The sequence below is a fragment of the Urtica dioica genome, chromosome 5 (assembly GCF_054948205.1).
Source record: "Urtica dioica subsp. dioica isolate 48M chromosome 5, U.dioica_male_clone48M_v1_H2, whole genome shotgun sequence".
Taxonomy (NCBI): domain Eukaryota; kingdom Viridiplantae; phylum Streptophyta; class Magnoliopsida; order Rosales; family Urticaceae; genus Urtica; species Urtica dioica.
In genome coordinates this window covers 35,713,087-35,736,178 of record NC_142760.1, presented here as the reverse complement: position 1 = coordinate 35,736,178, position 23,092 = coordinate 35,713,087, and the positions used below count along the sequence as shown (strand labels likewise).

General features: G+C 38.3%; 1 protein-coding gene across 1 annotated transcript; it reads left to right on the top strand.

The window, feature by feature from the left end:
- Positions 1 to 6,572: 6,572 nt before the first annotated feature.
- On the top strand, positions 6,573 to 8,679 carry LOC149398136 (disease resistance protein RPS2-like). The gene is made up of 3 exons (XM_089614467.1): positions 6,573 to 6,911; positions 7,009 to 7,677; positions 7,771 to 8,679. Exons 1-3 carry the CDS (start codon positions 6,573 to 6,575, stop codon positions 8,677 to 8,679), a joined length of 1,917 nt encoding a protein of 638 aa, XP_089470593.1.
- The last annotated feature ends 14,413 nt before the right edge of the window (positions 8,680 to 23,092 follow it).

Below are 23,092 nucleotides of genomic sequence, written 5' to 3'. Positions count from 1 at the left end.
GGCTGCTCTAGTGGAGAGAGAGAGAGAGAGAGAGAGAGAGAGAGAGAGAGAGAGAGAGAGACAGAGAGAGAGAGAGAGAGAGAGAGAGAGAGAGAGAGAGAGAGAGACGTGTAAGGAAAAATAAATAAAAGTAAATACTCAACAATAAATCCTATCAATTATATATCATATAAACATAAATATGTTAGCAATCAAAATAGAATATCTTGGCAATCAAATCATAAATATGTTAGCAATCAATTTTGATTTTCTTTAATTATATTTTTTTTAAATTAAAAAGGGCAAAACTGGAAGCAAAATATTGGCTTGAACGCCACATCAGCGAAATTGGCTATTTCTCAAAATAAATGTAAATGTTGGCTAAAATGCAATCTCAACGTTTGAATTTGGCTAGTCCGTCTAATTTTTCAACTTTTTAAATGAATTGTTCACATCAAATCTGAAACAAATACAAGTGAGAAATGTTCAAACCAAATCAAGTTTATTTTTTTTTTAATTCTCAATTCTTCGTATAGGCTTTGTTAAAACTTTTTTTGTTTAGGATTAACAAATTTTAGTAATGATTTGTAAATCAAATAATTGGCTGCGTAAGCCACTCAATGTCTAGCAATTTAAAATTGGCCAACGTTTTGTTAATAATCCGTAAATAGCCTAGATGATGACGTGGCAGCTCATTTAATAAGGTTTTTTTTTACTTATTTGCCCTTGTTTGACCGATTTTGGAAGTTTTTTTGTAGGCAGTTTTTTTGTTTTAATTTTGAAAATAATTCGGCAAGTTTTAATTATTCAATATTCAAAATGGCAAGTTTTAATTTCAGCAAGGTTTAATTATTCAATATTCAAAAGTTCGGCAAGTTTTTAGGAAGTTTTTTTGTTTGAATTTTGAAAAAAATTTCGGCAAGTTTTAATTATTCAAAAATGGTGAAATTATTGAAGAAGTGGATGCAGTTCAATATTCATATTTTCCAGAATTTTCGTGCTCAAAATATTTCCAGAACTTTTATTTCAGTTCAAATATACTGTAAATATATTGTAAATAAGCTTCTTATTTACAATGAATATACTGTAAATATGCTTTGTTTTTACAATGAATATACTGTAAATATGCTTCTTATTTACACGAATATACTGTAAATATGTTTTCTATGAACAGCAACCAAAACAAAACTGTTCTTCTTATTTAATCATGTCTGTCTCTTCTTACGCGGACCTCGGAGGTCACCGGCAGCGATGGTGACGTGACCGCCATCAAAATGGACCGGCGATGGTGACTCGTTCGCGGCTTGGATCTTGGATCGGCTCGTGGTCGCTCAACAACGCTCGTGGACGCTCGGATCTGCGCTTCACAGCCATCGCCGGTCGCGATCTCCTTCGCGCGTCGCTCGCGGCTTGGATCTTGGATCGGCTCGTGGTTGCTCAACAACGCTCCTGGACGCTCGGATCTGCGCTTCCCAACCATCGCCGGTCGCGATCTTCTTCGCGCGCGCTCTTCGAGGGTCTGACGCGACTCGATCTCCGCCGTCGTCGGTCGCGGCTTCCCTCGCGTGCGTCGCCAGCCACTGCAGCTTGACCCGGTTGAGGATCTCCTTCTCAGGCGCGGCTCGAGCACCAGCCTCCATCTACGATGGACTCGTCTTCGAGGTCTGCAGAAATCGCTGCAACAAATTCGTGAGAGGATATTATCGTTTGGCCTCGTTTTTCTTCTTTTTTATGGAAATTAATGTGGGCGGTTGTGTGTGAACGCATATACACGGTTTTAAATGCTTCCTAGATTTTCGCCAGCATTAATAACGAATTTTTGTGCTGATTAATAACGAATCTGGGCGGGAAAATGAAAAGGGTAGTCTAGTCAAATTTTGGCTGTTAATAAATCATCCGGGCTATTTACCACTTATTTACAGAACGTTGGCTAAAAATAAATTGGCTATTTTCAGGAGGCTACTTAGCTTAATTACCCTTTGTAAATTTAATAGATATCGAAGATATAGTAATCTGTATGTGTGTCTGTGTGTATATATATATATATATATATATATGTGTGTGTGTGTGTCTGTGTGTGTGTGTGTGTGTGTACACATTATGATTACAAATAATTGGCCAGATAAGCCTTAAAAATAGTAGCTATTGCGTTTTAGCCAACGTTTGGTTAATTTTTTGTAAATAGCCACTGCGCCTACGTGGCAGGAAATTAACTGCTTTTTTGTTACTAAATTGCCCTTATTAAATGACGTGACTTATTAGTTATTCAGCAGTTTTTTATTTTTAAAAATAAACGAAATAGGGAAGTAGTTATTGTGGACGTGTTTGTTTTCATCTGTTTACATCGCAATTAATTCGCTGGTTTTTAAAATTTGGTATTAACTGAATAAATAGTATTTATTCTAATCCCGATATATTTGGATTTGGTTTGAGAAAAATGTGCGAGAAGTTATTGAGACTTACTTTCTATAATTTTGGCGGTATAATTTTAGTCCGTATCTTTTTAGCAGTTATAGAGTTTATTTGATTCATAATGAGCGAAAATATTTCATTCAATCGGCCGCCAATTTAGTTTACTCTGTTAGCTTTTGTTAATTAATTTCGATGTTATTTACGTTGCCCAGTAAGTGTAAATGTGTCACCAATTTACAGATCATTAACGTGTCTAGTTTCACATATTTTCTGCATATTGTAAATGAACCAGTATATTTAACATAACATCAATTTACATATAAAGAATCAATTTACAATTTACATGACTCTTATTAACATCTCAGACACGCACCAAAAAAAAAACTTCTGTTGATTTAAAAACCAGAGCGATAACCATATTTTCCAATCTATTATTTCTCCGACTCGAAGTTGAACCCTAGAGATCGGCGATGGAGGAGAGGCATCGCGAGGATGATCGGAGCGAGAGCAGCGACTACACGTTGGAGGACGAAGGGACCGAAGATTACTGGCGAGGAGGCTATCACGCCGCGACGAACCAATCAAGTATATAAAACCAAATTTGTAAACTCTCTGGATGTTACCTTTCTTCGCCGTCTAGCTTGATTATTTGTTCATCTTCTATGTTAATGAGCCTGAAATTATCAGTCGCACAAAAGAAGAAACCAGTTCTCGTTTTTTTTTTTTTTGAGGTTGGTTAAACCAGATCTCGTTTTTTTTTTGGTTTTCAATTTTGGGGTTTTCGTTTTTGAATTTGTGTGGAATGAGAGAGAAGATTGCGTTTATATTCTGGATTAATTACAGAGCTTCATTCCCATTAAATACGCGGCAGTTATTATCCAAATATTTGCATTAATTGTTTTTATTTTCGATAGGTGAACGGACGGGAACCGTTGCAAGGATATATTGGTATTTTTAACTTTGTAAATAAATTCGCCTGGCTATTTACACAAAATTAACAGAATGTTGGCCATATCCAAAACTGTATAACCGACGGAGAATGACGGCGACGAGCAGTGTCGATGCCCGACGGTGATGTGCAGCGGAGAGTCGGACTGTTCGTCGCTTAATCTCAGAGTGTTTGATAATCTTTTGGGCCATCGGTGAGGAGCGGTGACTGTAGAAGATTAGCGACGGCGAATAGCGACGAGAAACAGCGTCAAGACCCGGTGGCGATGTGCAGCCGAGAGTCGGAGTCGCTTGGTCTGGGCATGTGTTTCAGAGTATGGTAGAGTGCTATGTTTTTTTTTGTAATGGAGTGCGTTCTGTATTTGTCTGTAAGAGAGTTAAAAATAAATTAAACACATCCTTAATTGCGTTCAAATTCTGCTTTACAACTCTAACCTAACCACAAAACGCCATGCGGCTGCCGCTTGGCTTGGTGTAAATATTTTATTGGCGTTTGAAAAAGGAACGCTATTATATATTCAATTCCCACGTGTCAACAACTGATTGTATTATACACTACAATGACAGTGAAATTTTAACATTTTTAATGGCGTTTTTATTATAAATGTCATCATATATAATTTTACCCACATGGTATTCAATGGTTGGTTTACATTTTTTTAATGGCATTTCAAATTTAAACGCCATGAATATTTTTTTGTTGTACCTCTTCCGAAAGTGACGTGGTGCTCTCTAATTCGTCTTTTGCTTTAAACACAATCTCGAAAATATAATAATCACTTTTAATGGCGCTTTTTTTCACTAACGTCATTAAAGAGGCGTCATTAAAAGTCATTTTTCTACTAGATCGGAACATCTTCAAAAAATTAAAATCACGGTTTTTTCAGTTTTAAAATATATTTTTTTTAATTTTAAGGTAATTATATTTCATCCTATCTTGATTCTCAAGTATATAATCAAGCTCAATTATAGATGTCGTAGCTACTCTCTTACTATTAAAGACCATAGTAACTGATCACGTAACTTCAAATAATTAAGGTTTAATCTTAACTATTCCAATAAAGGTAGCAAACTCAAAACAATAATTATTGATGTAGAATGCATCTCAAACAGTCGAACTTCATTTTGAATTTTCGTGGGTCACAAACTCTTAATTAGGATATGATCTTTCCGTCTCGATTTGTTATAGATATAGTGATGATAATGATAAGTATTCAAAATTTAAAGGAATATTGAATAAAAATAAGTACGATTTTATTGATGATCAATGAACAATACAAATACACGAGAATCGAGCTTGGAAAGCCTGAAATACAAAGAATAAATGAATTACAATATGATAACAGAAAGATTGGGGATGCCGAATTTGACTGTCTGAGGCTACCACAACAATCTGAAGCTTTATAGATGGAAACATCAGTTGCGACATCACGTCGTAATTCGAATTTTTCAAAATATAAATAGACGGCATTGAGTCCCTGCTCAAAATAGCATTTTTGTCATTTTTGAAATTTTTATTTATTTATAAAATTCAACACCTAAACCTATTGTACAAACCAAAATATCTTGTTATTTTTTTTAAAAGAAACTAATTAAATTTTATATTTGGCCTAAAAGTATAAACTAACAGTGATATTGTGGCTCTATTGCAGTTGCCTTGCCCACACTAAAATGTTTCGTTCATGTTATTATTTTTTTTAAGTAAAACGCAATACATGAGCGAAGATACGAAACTTTAAGGATATATCAAAAGATCTAAGCTTTTTATTATATATAAAAAAAAATTCAATGGTGCAGGAACAACTATTTATACAGGCAGCAATGGAGATTATTGCTACAGTAATTGGCCCTGTTGTGGAATGTACATCGCCTCATGTAGCCAAGCGATGGAAACACCACAGAGACATAAAAAAGAGCATGCACTTTCTGAACGAGGCATGGGAGAAACTCAGACGTCGAAAAGCAGATATGAAAATAAGACTCGAGACCGAGGTCATCCCTGGAGAGACCGAGGAGGTAGAGGAGCTCAAATTCTGGCAGGAACGTGTGGAAACTAAGATAAGTGAAGTAAGAGAAATAAAAAAAAAAAGAAGTGAGGGAGGTCAAATTCTTATCCCGGGCAAGGCTGGGGAGAAGAGTAGAAGAAATGATACTGGATGTGAAAATGCTGTACGATGAAGGTGCTGAATTTCGAGAAGGAAGTTTGGTCAGAACGCTAGCGCGACGTGGGAGCGAGAGGCGCACGTCTACATTGATATTTGGTGACGAAACAACGGGCCAGAAGACGAAAAGAGAGATCTTGCATTGCTCGAGCATCTCCATAACGGCCTATTGAAACTTGGCGACGAAACGAAAAAAAAGCGTTCAATCTCAGCTGCGGCGGCGAGGTTGGAGACGACGGGAATCGGCGACTTTCGACTTCGTTTCGAGAGGTTGGAGAGCAAAAATCACAAATTATCGGCGACATTCGGCGAATCTCGGCGACTTTCGTGTAGCCGTTGCTCCACTGATGTATGCATCACTAGGTCATATTTTATTGGGCTTTTTATTTATTCATTAGGTTTGTTGGTGGTAGATGTTTTGAAAATCCAATGGCTCTACGGTCCACTACATAATGGGCCTTATTTGCATTCTTATTTATATTGCATTGTGGCTGTAGATAGTTTTTTTTTAATTAAAAAATATATTGCAATTAAAAGAAAATATTAGTATTTGAGAGATAGTTTTACTGAGATATGTATTCAAATTATGAACATATTTAAATTTATTTTAAATATATTTTTGTTATTTTAGCTAAAAATTTAACATGTGTTTAAAACAAGGTTTTAAACGTCGGCGAAAATCGATACATATTTGTAATATAAATTGGATATTAGTAATATCTAAAATTTATTGGATAAAAATAAATTATACATATAAATAAATAAAATTAAAAATTGTAAAATATATATGTATATATATATAAATATCTTTTTAACATTTAATTTGGACTATATTTACAAATATGTATGTATTTTTTCTTATTTTGTCACATTATTTCCGTTCGATTTTCCATCGGCACATCGGTTTTCCATGGAAAACGGCATTTTATTTTCCATTTTCCACAATTTTTCCGTTCGATTTTCCATCGACATGACGATTTTCCGTAAATCAGGAGGCTCGAAACGGCAACGAAAACGACATTTTTTTCCTTGGAAGAAATTAGGGCAAAGTTGCTGTTAAGGGAGTTCAACATGCCCAAAAACAAGAGGTTCCTACTCATCATCGATGATATGTGGGAAGAATACCCACTTAAAGAGGTCGGAATCCCCGACCCGACCCTTGGAAATGGATGCAAGTTAGTACTAACGACTCGTTCTCGCAACGTCTGTAGCAAGATGGAATGTGATGAGATAATACAAATGGGACTTCTACCGCAACAAGAGGCAGTGGAGTTATTTATGGATAAGGTTGGGAAAGACGTGGCTTTGGACCCAGAACTCTGCGAAATGGCAAGGCAACTTGCTAGAGAATGTGCGGGTCTTCCTTTAGCGATGGTCACCGTGGCTGGAAGCTTAAGAGACAGAAAAGATGTGAGAGAGTGGGAGGTTATGCTAACGGAGCTAAAAGATGCCACATCTTCTATGTCAAAAAAAAATCACAGCGATTTTGTGGTTTAGTTACGATCAGTTGAAGGATGAGAAACTAAAAGACTATCTTCTTCATTGTTCGTTGTACTCCGAAGACCAGATGATCCTTAGAGATTTGTTGATCGACCAGTTGATCGGCCTAGGAAGTGGTGATGGAGCTAGTACATGGAAACAAAAGACTGACAAATGTCACGTTATGTTGAACGATCTCGTGCGTGATAGCTTATTGATCGAAGCGGTCAACCACATGCAGGAAAAATGTGTGAAGCTCCATGACTCGGTGGGAGATATGGCGATACAAATCATGCGCGAGAGTCCTTCCCGGTTCCTGGTGGAGGCATCCGGGGCAGAAAAATGGAACGAGGGACTCGAGAAGGTTTCGTTCACAGGAAACAAAGAAATCAGCGTTACCGGACCTCCAACGTGTTCCAGACTATCGACACTATTGTTTATCAATACAAACGGATTGAAAAGTATCTTTGAAGATTTCTTTATGCGGATGAAAGGACTGTGTGTTCTTGATCTATCTCACACAAGTATCCGAACCCTTCCTGGTTCCATTGCTGGTTTGGAAAATCTTACTGTGTTGTTGCCTAGAAATTGTACACAATTGACGTGTGTGCCTGATCTCTCAAAGTTGACAAACTTGATTAAGCTGGACATGAACAATACGAGAATCATTGAATTTCCTCGAGGATTAGAAAAGTTGGTTAAATTGACGTACCTTGACTTAGGTGGTGTCGAGACTAAGAATTACCCCAAAGGGCTTCTCTCTAATCTCTCCAACCTTCGTTACCTTTAGATTGAGTTGCCACGTGAAGCTGAACTTGATAGTGTAAAAGAGTTGGTAGCTCTGAAGAAGCTGGAGACTCTAAAAGTGGCATTCATGAGTTTCAGCCTCTCAAACGCATATCTTCGGATGATTCCTAGCAGAGCGGCAACGACGCAAGTGTGTGATTTCAGATTTGAAGTGGGAAAGAAATCCTGGTTTTCATTTGGCGAATTCCCGAACTCCATAAACCTATGCTGCTCCCGGCCCAGAATGGAAATGCATGATGATGGCCTATACGATTTCCCGATTCCAATACCCAAAAATGTTGAAAAGCTCACTGTGAATAGCTGCAATGCAGAAAGTTTGTGCCGTTTCACATCCGTCGAGAACCTAACAAACTTGCAGAGCCTCCATATTCAATGTTATAGTGCGATGGAGTACATGTTATATTATTCACCGGCAATGTTTCCCCTGCTTCAAAACATTAAGGAGTTGGAACTTCTTGATTTATATAACATGCGCGCACTGATCGGTCCCGAGAGAGATGGAATTGCTTCTTCTCCACCGTCATTGCCACTCGGGGCATTTTCAGCTCTCAAGATATTGACTCTCCAATTATGTGAGAAATTGACGACGTTGTTTGTTGTTGACAAAGAGGCCTTGTTGCCGAGTCTGGAAGAGATCACTATCAAAGGCTGCAGCCAGTTGGAGGAAATAATAGCATATGAAAATGAGGATTCAACAATAGTGAACCTTCCCAGTCTGAAAAAGATTTCCTTGATCAATTTGCCCAAATTGGAGAGCATCTGGTTTGTTGCAGATTCTGTGTCGCACGTTGAAATAAGTAAATGTCCTGAACTGAAAGAGGTCACCCCATCTTTCCAATCTTTCTTCAATATCCAAGACCCTTTTACCAAAAGTGAATCAGCAGATGAATGAGCCTCTTACAAATGCATGTTGTTTTAATAAAAAGGTATAAGTTTATGCCCCGTCATTTTTCGTTTATTTATTTCTAAGCATTTGTGTGATGATAGGTTACACATGGAGAATTGATACTCTCAATGATATCGTACATTCATTTGGATATTTTTCTTTGTTTTGTTTTGAATTTTGTAGCGGATAGTTTTGCATTTGAGGCTATTATAAGTTGATCGTCGATAGCTCAACGAACCCAATAGCTGAATCAATACCTTAGTCAAATGATGGCTTTGTTGATGTTGCTTGAGAATCTATATACCTCTGCTATGGCATTTCTTTCCTTTATAATTTACCCTTTCTATTTTAAATTTACTGGAAAAAAGAGAGTAAATAAACTCTTGTCTATACTCTAAAAGTGTTCAAATGTTACTGGTAGTAAGTTAAGCCTTCATATTCTCTTCTACACGTGGCGAGCTTCTGAAGCTCAACCAGGATGCAGACGGGACTGTTGGATCATCAGAGAGGGGTTGCTTAGCTGGCAAGCTTCCGTAGGCGGGTGTATAAATAGAATAGTCTTGTTGGTTTGTCTTATGCGTTGTAATAATCTATACTCATTAACTTTTTTGAAAACACTGAGAGTCTTGGAAGAGAAAGTTCTGGGTTAGAACTTAGATCAAGAGGGGTGTGCTGAGAGAATTGTATCGGGTGAGAGGTTGAGAGTATTCTTCATTGATAGTTGATTGACTTTGAATGCTGGAGTAGGTCTCAACACCGAACCAGGGTAAAAGATTGTGTCTCTTTCTCTTTTCTTGCTCAAATTCACAAACAAAGCTAGGTCATAAAGACTTCTTGCACTGGAAGCTATCTCGTGCGGAGTGAAAATTCAATTCAAAAGGGGTTTTTACATAACAGTTACAAAATAGAGAAAAGCGCAGAGCTAACGTGGATGGAGACAGATTGTTGTTATATTTCGCCAAATAGATAAAATTTATACCCAATTTTTCAGGGATTTAAATTCAGTCCATCAAAGAGAGAGCATAAATTACAGCTCGGCAGTGACAAGAGGTGGCCGGTGCGAGTTTCCATAAGTGGGGATCATATTTTTAAAAGCTTTTCACAGAAATATTTTTGTTCATCATTGTAGTCTAAGCCAAGGAGGGGACATAAATACATGTCCTGATTTATGACCATTCTTTGAATAGACAGGAAAAGAGTGTATTTACGCGATAGAGTGAGTGTTAAACATCAATTTTTTATGTTTACAAATTTTTGTAAAAAAAATTGTTAAACAGATTAGATTTATTTTATCTTTTCATGCTTAAATAAAAAATGATTGGTGATTTTTTTTTCTATGTATAACTATCAGATAGAAGAAGAAAATGAAACTCCAATTAATTGAAAATCAACAAAGTGAAAGCCAAACATCATCAATTCATGTCACGGGTTTTAAAGCAGTCTCAACCGTAAAATTAGAAAGTAGCTAAACATAGTTATTAAAGTATAAAAACAATCGAAATCATAGTCAAAGAAATAGAGGATGAGAAAGAAGGAAAAAACAATGATTGGATTCATGAGTCTTCATTTTGACGTTAGAAGTAGCTCCTCACCAAAGCTTGTGTCTTTAAACGCTCCGTCAATCTATAAAACTCTTAAAAATTATAATGGACGTCTTCTAGGTCGAAATCATGGGGTCCTCTTTTAATACAAATAAAATGGGCATAAAAATAATCCTATAGGCTTAAAATGTAGGAATCGCCGTGATGTTTTTTCAAAACTGCCACGGTGATTTATTTATTTTTTATTATTTTTTTTTACATTTTGAGTGATTTTTTCGCTCAATCACCACAGTGAATTTTGGAAGATTAATGTAATGAATTTTAACTATGGGCGACCATTCGCAATTTGGACGTAACTTCTTGCTCTCATATCCAATTTTTGTAAATAATAGATCTTGAGAAGCTTGCTCTGTTTGACGGTGTGAAAAAATCCTCCAAACTCCTTATTTTATAATCGATAAATTATGTGGAAGAATACCGTTTTGCTTATTTTGATCTAATGTACGGAACCACTTTTTACAGCACAAACATAAATTGCTAATCATACTCCCTAACAATATTTTTAGTTCCTTACAGAAGATCTTCTTTTACGGACCCTTTTTCGGGGTCTAAAAATTCTCTTTAAACAAATATTATTTTATCATAATACTTGATAAAAACTATATATTTGTCAAGCTTTTTGACCACCTGCTCTAACTGTATATACAAGCATAACTCTTTTTATTATAAATTTAACTGGAAAATATGTATCAAGAGTATCAAGAAGTTCACTTTCTTTTTTTCCTTCTGAACAGATTGAGAAGTTCAAGAATATTGGTGCCGCTGATTGGTCTCTGGTAGGGATGGCAATTTCGTGTTCGTGTCGTGTTAATCGTGTTTGTATAAATAATTGTTAGAACCAAATCCGACCATTTATTAATCGTGTTTGAAGTCTAGATCCAAATCCGACCATTTATTTTTTTACAAATCCATAACCGTTTAAATTAAACCATTAAATAGTCGTGTTAAATGGATTATTTAATCGTGTTTTAATCGTGTTTAGACATTCGGACTCAATTAATTGCGATGAATTATAAAATTAGTCAAAACTCCAAAATAAAATAAAATTAGCAAAAACATAATTGCCATAGGAAAATAAAATTACCATAAACATAATAGCCATAGGAAAATAAAACTCCAAAATACAATTATCTCTTTCACAAAAACAAATAAAAAAAGACATACGATTAGTTTTAGTCAATACGAATACTTGAACCTTCGGATTCTACATCCTCATCACGTAACTTAAACTTCAAAACGTCTTTTATGAAAACATCGGCTTCTCCATTTGATCATACATAAATTTTATAATTAGTAAATATATCAATACAAAAATAAATTCAAGACTAATAAAATTAGAAAATGATAAAATAAAATAAAAAAACGTAATTACCATAAAGCCAATCACGAGTGCAAACTAATGCCTCGACCGTACTAGGAATAAGTCGGCTACGATATGCATCCAAAACTCTATATGAATATGATATGTTATTATGAAACTATGTGAATTGTGATTGTTCTATATGAATTGAATTGAATTTAATTGAAATCTAATAAAATTGAATATGATACGTTTAACTGGATCGTAATCGTGCTATTACTCGTAATCGTTTTAATTGGGTCATATTCGTGCGGATCGTAATCGTGTTTCGTGTCGACCATTTAATAATCGTGTTAATCAGATTTTTATCGTGTTATCGTAATCGTGTCGGTTTGACCCATTATTTAATCGTGTTACCGTGTTCGACCCAATTAAGAACCGACCCATTTATTGAGATCCAAATCCGCTTTAAATCGTGTCGTAACCGTTTCGTGTTTCGTGTCCGGACCAAATTGCCATCCCTAGTCTCTGGTCCAATTTGTTCTTGATGATCGTGAACGAAGAAAATTTGCGTAGTAACAATGCGACATTATTTGACATACCTGGACTCCCGTTATTTGGCCAAATGGGAGTCCCGTCCCGTTAAGTAACGGGACGGTAGCGGGAATTGCCTAACGGGATTCGGGACCCCGTTAGGCATAAAAAAAATAATTAAAAAAAACATTATAAAATAATTTAAATAATTAAATAGAAGGATGTAATTGAAAGGATTTTAAACTAAGTGGGTAGAAAAAAATAATAAAGAAGAATGTGAAATTAAAAATGGGCCTCCTAAAAAACTTTACCGACCCCTAAAAACGTAAAAGAGCACCCATTTCCTCGTTAATTATTAGAAAATTTATCCCGGACAAGGGCCGGGATATCCCTTAGTTATACAATTTAGTCTAACAATTTATGTTTACATTTGCGAAATCAACTTCAAAATCGTCAAGAATATCGAAGCACAGGAATGTTTCTTGTGCTCGATTTTTATGTTGAATCCAATCCTTACCACACGTCAATGCTTCGACCATCTCCGGTTTCAAGCTACATCTTCTATCGTCGATGATGCGGCCCACGCTACTAAAAGCCGTCTCAGATGACACGGTTGAAACAGGGATGGTGATGATGTCTTGTGCCATAGATGACAAGACCGGGAACCTCCTCGCATTCTGTCTCCACCAAACCAGTAGGTCGATGGCTTCGTCATCCGGTTTGACCCACTCGTTCCGATCGTACTCTTGGATCTCGGGATGGGACCGTGCGTCGATTGGGCTCGTCCTCGTCTGACTTGTCCCAGCTTCTTGTTGTTGAGGCGATGGGCTATAAGCGGGCGCGTTGACGAAGACATTCGTGTATTGGTGTCTTCTTGGATATTGCGTCTGTGATTGAGATGCTTGTGCTCGATATTGCGATAGGAGTTTCGCCTCGTATACCCTAAAAAGATCATAAAAAGCTTGCATGATCCTCGCGAGATCAAGTGCAACGTAATCTTGGTCCTCGAACTGGTTTCGAATATACTTAAGAAATTTTTTTAAACCTCCAATTTTACAATGGCAGTCTAGAATGGCTTCAAAACCGTATAGTAATGGAACCTTTCCAGCCCCCCAATATTTCAAAAACAAGGCTCTCATTGCTTGAATACAATTTTCAAAAATTGTTTCGTTTTTATATTTATCAAAATGCAAAGCAATTGCGGTCATAGTATGAAGATCGAGAAAATAAGTAGAAGTCTAAACAGCAGAGAGATAACAAGTTTCTTTGTAAAAAACATCGAGAAAAGAAACAAATGATTCAGCCATCCTAATATCATATTCGGTTATAGCATCATCGCCATGTTCACTGTTAATGTAAGAAACAATAACATTGACATAATGCTCGGATAAAAAGTTGGTCAACATGAGAAAGGTAGAATTCCACCTAATTTTGTTGTCTAGGTGAAAGGTGCGCTCTTGGAGACCGTTTAGTCTAAGGCGTCTCTTAAGCTCGTCTACTCTAGAGGTTTGACTATTTATCCAACTAATGTAATTCCTAATCTTGTTGATCGAAGGGTCATAACTAGCAGCTCCAGCTTGAACTATGAGGTTTATGATATGGGTAGCACATCGTTGATGCAAAAGGGTATCGTCACAATGAATTCTATCCTTTAACTCTCTAGTCATGGCGTTGTTGCTTGTGGCATTATCTGAGGTTATAGATATAATCCTATCGGTCAAATCCCACTCACCTATAACACTAAGTATGATGTCTAAGATGTTTTGACTAGTGTGAGAACTTTCTATCCTCCTAAAAGCTATGATACGTTTGTTGAGGTTCCAATCGTCGTCTATATTGTGCACTACAACACTCATGAAATCCATCTTAGATTGACCAGTCCAGATATCCGAGGTTAAGGCAACACTATACCTACCAGATGATATTGTGGCTTTCATTTCTTCATTTTCTCCTAAAAACCATTTTAGGATGTCGGATCTCAAGGGTTTCCTAGACATTATTTGAACGTTTGGAATTATAGAACTCATAAATCTAACAAAGCCTTTAGATTCGATATGACTAAAAGATTGATAGGTTGAAACAAAATATTCTACTAAATCACGTCTAAAAGTTACAGGATCGATGTGACTTACAGCGCTTGAAGATGCTCCAGATTGCGTCCCCTGGCAGTATGGTACTCTTGCTCGGGATCCATTTGAGGGTAGTATGGCACTTGGGTGTTTGGAATTTCGGTGAATTCCGAATGGCTAAAAGTAGGAGCAACATAATTTGGATCGAAAGAGTACTGGGTGGTTGGGTCGGGAGCGTTTTGAGACAAATGCAACCAATTTTCTTCAAAACGGTGCATTCGTTCACCTCGGGAAGCTCTTCCCCTTCGACCTCCTCGGTTGTGTGGGATGATGATGCCATGAAAAATTGAAAGCGGTAAAGAGTATTAGAGATTAAAATCGAGAGCATTTTGAGAGTATTTAAGATTGAGATTGAGAGAATTTGAGAGATTTTGAGAGAAAGGTGTGAAGAAAATGAATGAATTTGAATTTGGGGGGGGGGGGGGGGGGGGGGGGGTTATTTATAGATTTTAGAAATAAATGGGTAAAAAAAAAAAAAAAATATCGGCCGAACCTCATGCAACGGCTATCATCAAATCCTAATTCTACACAAGCACATATTTCACAATTCGACGGAGGTTTGGGTTTTGATTCGGTGCCACGCGGTACATGGTAACGGCTTTTGGTATGTGATGTGATTGCACTACTACAAAAATAGGATTCTACAACGCTTAAAAATAGTTGTAGAATGATTCTACAACGCTTAAGAAGCGTTGTAGAAGCTTCTACAACGCTTAAAAATCCGTTGTAGAATCCAACAGCTTTCTACAACGCTTAATTATCCATTGTAGAAACTAAGCTTCTACAACGGATCTTAAGCGTTGTAGAAGCTTCTACAACGGTCTAAATCCATTGTGTAATTTTTCAATATTTTCACACATGTCGCCGCGGCGAAGTATATTTTTCGCCGCGGCGACGTGCTTCTACAACGGAATGCTTTTCCATTGTAGAAGCACGTCGCCGCGGCGAAAAATATACTTCGCCGCGGCGAGTTATTTGCCGCGGCGAGTTATTTGCCGCGGCGAGGTACGTTCCGAGCCGCGGCGAGAACATTCTACAACGGAATTTGAATCCGTTGTAGAAGCACGTCGCCGCGGCGAGAAATATACTTAGCCGCGGCGAGAAATTCGCCGCGGCTACGTCAAATCTTAGCCGCGGCGAGATGATTCTACAACGGATATTATGCGTTGTAGGAAGGCGATAAATTTTTTTTAAAAAACTCGCCGCGGCAAAGAAAAAATCTCGCCGCGGCGAGACTAAGATTTCTAATTTGCTTGCTCTCGGTATCTTGTCTCGCCGCGGCGAGAAGTATAGTTCGCTGCGGCGAGAATCATTTATTTTCAATCCACAATTTGTTTTTTACACGATACTAGCACCTGAAAATAATCTTCAATACAAAAAATATCTAATATATACATTCATCTCAAATATCCTCATCTTTAAAACATTCAAAATCTAATATATACATCTTCGAAAAAACTAGCTAATCATCACAGTTAATAAATGTTTGTACATAAGTTACCCATTCTTCCCTAACTCTCTCTAAATCCTCTTTTGTATAGGATTTCTTATTTTCTAATTTTCCTACACCTCCTACGACTATATCACGCATATAAGCAATGACAAAATACCCGCATTCCGTGTTTCCCGTTTGTCTCGGAGCGTCCCAAGCCTTGATGTACATTGATTGCCCGTTACTTTGGGCGTTTTGATGCTCGAGCTTGAAATCAACAAGAACCCTATATAACACGGAGATTATAAGAGAAAAAACCACTAGAACGATTTATAATAAAAATTATTTAAGAAATCAAAATATTACCTTTTTATCAATCGATTTAAATCCGTTGGGATTTTATTTCTCAACGGGTCAAAGAACATAGCGCTATTTCTCCAAAGGTCGAGGACAACGAGCATCCAATGCGCACCTTTGTTATACGGCATCAAAACTAGTTCACCAAATTCGCAATGTCGTACCACGTTTCCAACGTCCTTGACTCGTTTTGACAAATAAGCCTCCTCGTCGTCATTTTGTATATACGAACTTAAGCTCGGATTTATAAAACAAAAATTTCGAGTCCTCTTCGCCTTTTCTAGCCTCGATCGTAGATAGCTATGACAAACAAATATTTAGTTGATCAAAACACTAAATATTGAATATTGATATTAAAAAACGCATATAAAGAAAACTCTTACTCCATATAAACCGTTATGCTCCCCGCGCCAATTTCCAAGTATTGCAAAAAATCGGAAATGTCTTCAAATGACACCGGAATCGGGATAGCCGCGAGACTTGGACTAACATGGACCATAATCACATCCCCTTCCGGTAACATTACTTTGTTGGCATGTTGAGCGAGCAATCGATACTTGGGATTAATCACCTTGTACGGAATCTTCTTAGCATCATCGATGCTAGCTTCACTCTCAAAACCGAGCTTTGAGAGTTGTTTGACAACCGGACCGCGACTCTCTATTCCCGAGTCCATTTCCATGAGTCGCTTCGGCCACGAGACAAACCCGCCTATAGCATCTTCAACGGTTTGAGCTTCTTCGGTGGGAATTGGCAATTTTGCTTTTTTAATCAAAACCCCCAAAACGGCCACGCGTAAATTTCCTTCCTCCAAAGGTGAGAAATGAACTACGCCTCCATTCATGTACGCTCGCCCATTTGCAACATGAATTGTGCCTCCGAACTCGGTGTCATCAATGAAAAGAAGACACTCGACGCTTTCATCCGAACTCGGTGTCACCGGCGTGGTTGGATTCAAAGAGCAACTAGCACGAACACTATTTGGTTTTTCCACAACAATAGGATCGATCTTCGGATGATAATCAACATCGTCGTGTTCTAAGCGAATCAAGAATTTTATCAATAACTTAATACCAAAACATTTATCTTTAATAAATAGATAAAAAAAAATTAAACATACCTAAAGAGACCGCTTCATTGACGTGTTCTTCAACATTTGCCATCTCTTTATCATCAACAACCTTCGCGTTGAGATTCTCTTTCACTTGCTCGACACTAGGCGACTCGACATTAATGCTACCATTTCCACCGAATGCCTTCATCACCAAAGACTTTAACTCGCTCATTTCCCGACGCATCTTCATTACTTCTTCGTTGGGCGTTGGAGGAACAAAGTACTTAAAACGCGACGTGTGTTTGGATTGACCGCAAACTCGCGACGTTCCCAAAGCTTCTTGCAAAACACTCTTTCCCGATTCCGGCAACCATGTCCCTTGCGATGCTTGTTGTGATAACGTTTTCTACACATAAAATTATTTGAAAATAAAATTACAAGGTTAATTGTTATAACAAAGGTAAAGAACTTACGATTTTTTCTCCCATCAATTTGTCTTTCTCATCCTTGTAGTTATCTACGTCTTTCATTCGCGAGTCAATCCAAAGTTCCTTTTTCGTAGGCCATTCCCCCGTTTCGTCATGCTAGTAAGAAGTAATTATATAATAAATTAAAAAATAATTGCAACATTTGAAATAACTAAAAGAAAAAAATGAATCTAACCTTTTCTTGATCAAGCTTTCGATATCCATTTCGGCCCGTTCGAGATTTGTACACATTTTTTCCGATATTTGATTTCCCATGTTCCGATGTTTGTTTGAACATTTCGGTTCGTCTATACTCAACAAATTCTATCCAATCTTCTTCGGTGATACTTGTATAGTATTTCAAAATACAAGCCGGTCTCTTTAAGGCGATTGGTTCGTTGATTATGTCTTTGAGTAGATCGTTGTATATCTCATGACGAAATAACCTTGCGGCTTCTCCGACTCTCATAAGGCAATCGTGTTTTTGTTCGATAGGAATCGTAAATCCTTCTTGCATTTCGTTCCAAATCCGTTCTTTAATTTGGGCGTTGTCTTTACATCTCCAATCACGCATCGAAAGTGGAACGTGTTCTCTTGCTAACACGCCAAAGTAACTCGACAACTCATCACCCTCTTTACCGATTGGTTGCCCTTTATCATCAAATTGTACCGGGATTTTTTTACCAAGTGTTTTAGCCTTATTAACCCGACCCATAAGAGTGTTTCTTCGTTTTCCTTGTTCATCGGAGTTAAGCGCTAGTTGTCTTCTAATTTTTCTTTTACCACTACTGCTAGAAGTAGTAGTAGTGGACGACATTGAATCTAATAAACAAAATTCAAATCATAATTTCAATTTTCAACTCAAATGTTATCAAAATTTCAACTCAAATGTAACAAAAATCAAATATAAACTCAACTCCAATCACAATATAAACTCAAATCCAATCCGATTCTAAACAAAAACACAATTTCAATCCCAATTCAATCTACTATCAAATATATTTCTCAAATCAAATCAATATCAAACTTCAATTCAATAAACTCAACTCCAATACAATATCTCCTAATTTCAAATCAATATCGAATTCACACTAAATAAGTCCATGTAAAAATTTTCAAAAACATTACCCGGAGTTGGACGAGCAGAAGGGCGGCGAAGAGAAGTGGTGAGGCGAGGTGAGGGCGCGCGGCGAGGGAGGGCGGCGTGGGCGCACGGCGAGGTGAGGGAGGGGGCTTAGCGAGAGAGGGAGAGAACGCGCGGGGCGAGGGCGCGGTGGCTCAGCGAGGTGAGGGACGGAGAGAGAGAGGGGCCGAGAGAGAGAGTGGTGAGGGAGGGGCGGGGCGGCAAGAGAGTGGCGGAGAGAGAGAGGGACGAGAGAGATGTGAGTGGCGGAGAGAGAGAGGGACGAGAGAGAAGAAATGAGCATGAGAAATGAGAGGGAGAAAAACGCTAAGTATAGATATGAATGGGCGCGGGTAGTTAAAAAAATTTGAAACTTTCAGATTTTTTAACGCTCCTACAACGCTTATTCTAAGCGTTGTAGAAGCTCGCCGCGGCGAAGTGTATTTCTCGCCGCGGCGAAATGATTCTACAACGCTTAGAATAAGCGTTGTAGGAGCCTCGCCGCGGCGAAACCAAATTCTCGCTGCGGCGAGAGTTACCCAGAAACGTCTCGCCGCGGCGAAAATGTGCCATCGCCGCGGCGAGGTAACCCTAGATGTCCTCGCCGCGGCAGTATACAATTTCCGCCACGGCGAGACCTTTCTACAACGCTTAAGTAAGCGTTGTAGAAGCCCCGCCGCGGCGAAGGAGAATTCCCGCCGCGGCGAGGAATACATTCGCCGCGGCGGGAATTGTATGATGCCGCGGCGAGAGTATTTGTCTGGGACATGGTGCTCTCGGTAAGTTTTTCGCCGCGGCGACGACTTGTTCCCGCCGCGGCGCAGGACTCCTGCCGCGGCGGGATTTGTACCTCGCCGCGGCGTGACTTGTCGCCGCGGCGAACGCATATTTTTGCCGCGGCGAGGACATTCTACAACGCTTATGATAAGCGTTGTAGAATGTCTCGCCGCGGCGAAGTAGAAATGTCGCCGCGGCGAGTGACACGAGACTGGTGATATAAATTCTCATTTCTGGTCTTTTTCACTTTGAACTCTCTCATAACCTCACTCGAAAAAATTAGGGTAACCTCATTCTAGAGCGTCCTCGTTTACTAGTCTCATCTACACATTCAAATCTTGTAAGTTCTTCTTTAACTTGTTCTAATTGTTTTTCTCTTGATAGTTTACTAATTAGAATTGGGAATTTTTTGTATAATTAGGGTTTTTCTATGAATATGAGAAAGTGGATGTGGGAGAATAGATTGAATGAGATATATCGAAAAGGTGTAGATGAGTTTTGTGATTTTGCTAGAGAGAACATGGTAGATTTGAAATCTATTCGTTGTCCTTGTATTAAATGTGGAAATCATAGACATTTTTCGATTGATGTCGTTCGGACCCATTTGTTTGCATATGGAATAATGACCTCGTATCAAAGATGGTTCTACCATGGTGAGGTTTTTCGTTCTACGGTAAATGAGGATGATGTTGAAGATGATATTGATGATATGTGCGGAATGATGAATGATTTGGAGGACGATTTTGTTGAGCGACCGGAATTGTTTGAGTCCATGATGAATGATGCGGAGACACCATTATATGAAGGGTGTACAAGCTATTCGAAGTTGTCATTTTTAGTTACATTATTTCATTTGAAGGCGTCGGGGGGTTGGACTAACACTAGTTTTACTCTATTGTTGGAAACACTGAAAGAAGCATTTCCGAAAGACAATAAAGTACCTTTAAGTATGTATGAAGCAAGGAAGACTTTGGGTACATTAGGCATGAAGTACGAGAAATTCCATGCGTGCCCAAATGATTGTGTTTTATATAGACACGAGTATGAAGATCTAGATGAATGTCCGAGGTGCAAAGAGTCACGGTGGAAGAAGGGTAAAATTCCATATAACGGGGTTAAAGGAGTTCCAGTTAAGGTACGTACATTTTCATCACTTGATTAGGAAATACATGTAGCTCATATTCATTATTTATTACTGATTTTCGTTAAATATATTTCAGTCGTTATGGTACATTCCTCCAATGCCGCGCTTTCGTCGAATGTTTAATAGTGTCAAACACGCGAAGAATATGGTTTGGCACTCCGAAAAGCGTATCGATGATGGTATGTTGAGACATCCTGCTGATGCTGCACAGTGGAAATCATTCGATTTAGAGTATAAGGATTTCAGTGTTGATACTCGAAATTTGCGCCTTGGTCTAGCTTCTGATGGAATGAACCCGTTCAGCATGATGAGCAGTAAATACAGTGTTTGGCCGGTTATACTTGTGAACTACAATCTCCCTCCAAAGCTATGTATGAAGAGAAAGTTCTTGATGTTAACGCTTTTGATTTCAGGACCGAATCAACCAGGAAATGATATTGATGTCTATTTGGCACCGTTGGTCGATGATTTGAAGATGTTATGGGAGAAAGGGATTGAAGTTAAAGACGCTTACCGTGGAGATTCGTTCAACTTAAGGGCAATGTTAATGTGGACTATTAACGATTTTCCGGCATATGGAAACTTGTCAGGATACTCTGTGAAATGCTCGATTGGTTGTCCGATTTGCATGAAAGACACATCTTCCATCCGTTTGAAGCATGGTAAGAAAACTGTTTTTCTGGGTCATAGAAGATTCTTACCAAGAGATCACTCGTATAGAAGATTGAAACAAGCGTTTGATGGAAATTCAGAAGAACGACCCCCTCCTAGAATTTTGTCTGGTGAAGATGTCTATGAGATGGTTAAAAACGTCAATGAAGTGCTTGGGAAAAGAAAGCGGAGTGCTAGTACTAAAGAATCGTTCAAAGAGAATCCTTGGAAGAAGAAATCGATTTTCTACGACCTTCCTTATTGGAAGACACACTACGTCCGGCATTGTCTGGATGTTATGCACATCGAGAAAAATGTTTGCGAATCGCTTATTGGTACACTTCTTGATGATCCAAATAAATCGAAAGACGGAATACAATCTCGATTGGATCTCAAAGAGATGAATATAAGAAGCATTTTGCATCCCCAGGAGGGGGGTGGGAAAAAAACAAAATTACCACCGGCAAAGTACACTCTAGATCGAAAGGAGAAAAAGAAACTGTGTAACTGGTTTGCTTCTATTAAAGTCCCCGAAGGTCATTCGTCAAACTATAAGAGGTTCGTGTCTTTGAAAGATTTGAGACTTACTGGAATGAAGACGCACGACTGTCATGTGCTGCTACAACAAATGTTGCCTCTTGCTTTGCGAGGAATTGTGCCAAAAGATGTGAGGTTTGCAATATCAAAGATATGTGTATTCTTTAACTCGATTTGCTCGAAGGTCATCGATCCAACTCGATTGGATTTAATGCAGTCAGAATTGGTGAAAACTCTGTGCTTGCTCGAAAAGATCTTTCCACCTTCGTTTTTCGACATAATGATCCACTTAACCGTCCACTTGGTACGTGAAGTGAAATTAGGAGGGCCCGTGTTTTTACGGTGGATGTATCCAATCGAACGTTATATGAAAGTGTTGAAAAGCTACGTGAAGAACTACAATAGGCCGGAAGGGAGCATAGTTGAAAATTACATAGCAGAAGAGTCGGTTGAGTTTTGTTCTGAGTATTTAGCTAAAACAGACGAAATTGGGTTACCCAAGAATACCAATAGCGGTGTTACATTGTTTGCTGAAGCTTTACATGTTTCGTCGGCAAAAGATAAGAATCCAAAACATGCTTTTATGAAGTATTACGGATACATTGAAGATATTTGGGAACTTGATTATTGCGGGTTGCGAGTCGCATTATTCAAGTGCAAATGGGCAGACAATAATCACGTTAAAGTTGATAATGAAGGAGTTACAATTGTCGACTTTAGACAGATTGGCTACGAGAATGATTCATTTATTTTGGCTTCGCAAGCAAGTCAAGTGTTTTATGTTTCGGATCCAGCAAATCATGAGTTATCGTTAGTGGTTCATATGAAAGCGAGAAACGGTAACGAAGAAGAAGACGAAGACATGTCTAGCATTCCTCCGTTCACATCAGGATTACCGCCAATTGATCAAGATGTGGATGATTTTAATGATGACGATGTTTCACATCTACTTCGTAAGGATATAGATCCTATTTTTGTTTGATATTGAACATTTAGATAATGTATTTTCATTTTGGATTTTATGTTATTCTCCTGTGGACAACGTTATTTTTCATTCAAAATTTCTCTATACAATGTCATTTACATTTCTCCAACATCGCCGCGGCTGAGTACATCTCTCGCGGTGGCAGGATAATCTCGCCGCGGCTAAATACAAATCCTGCCGCGGCGAGGGACCTTCTACAACGCTTAAACAAGCGTTGTAGAAACCTCGCCGCGGCAACGTATATTCCATGCCGCGGCGACGTCATTACGCCGCGGCGGGAATATCAACTCGCCGCGGCGAGACAAGTTCTTAAAAACACAGACTCTCG

Excerpts from the sequence above, each read along its gene's own strand:
- LOC149398136 (XM_089614467.1), top strand. The coding sequence starts at position 6,573 with ATGCCCAAAAACAAGAGGTTCCTACTCATCATCGATGATATGTGGGAA. Across the intron at positions 6,912-7,008 it reads GCTTAAGAGACAGAAAAGAT|TTGAAGGATGAGAAACTAAA; the intron begins GTGAGAGAGTGG and ends AGTTACGATCAG. Across the intron at positions 7,678-7,770 it reads CTCGAGGATTAGAAAAGTTG|ATTGAGTTGCCACGTGAAGC; the intron begins GTTAAATTGACG and ends CGTTACCTTTAG.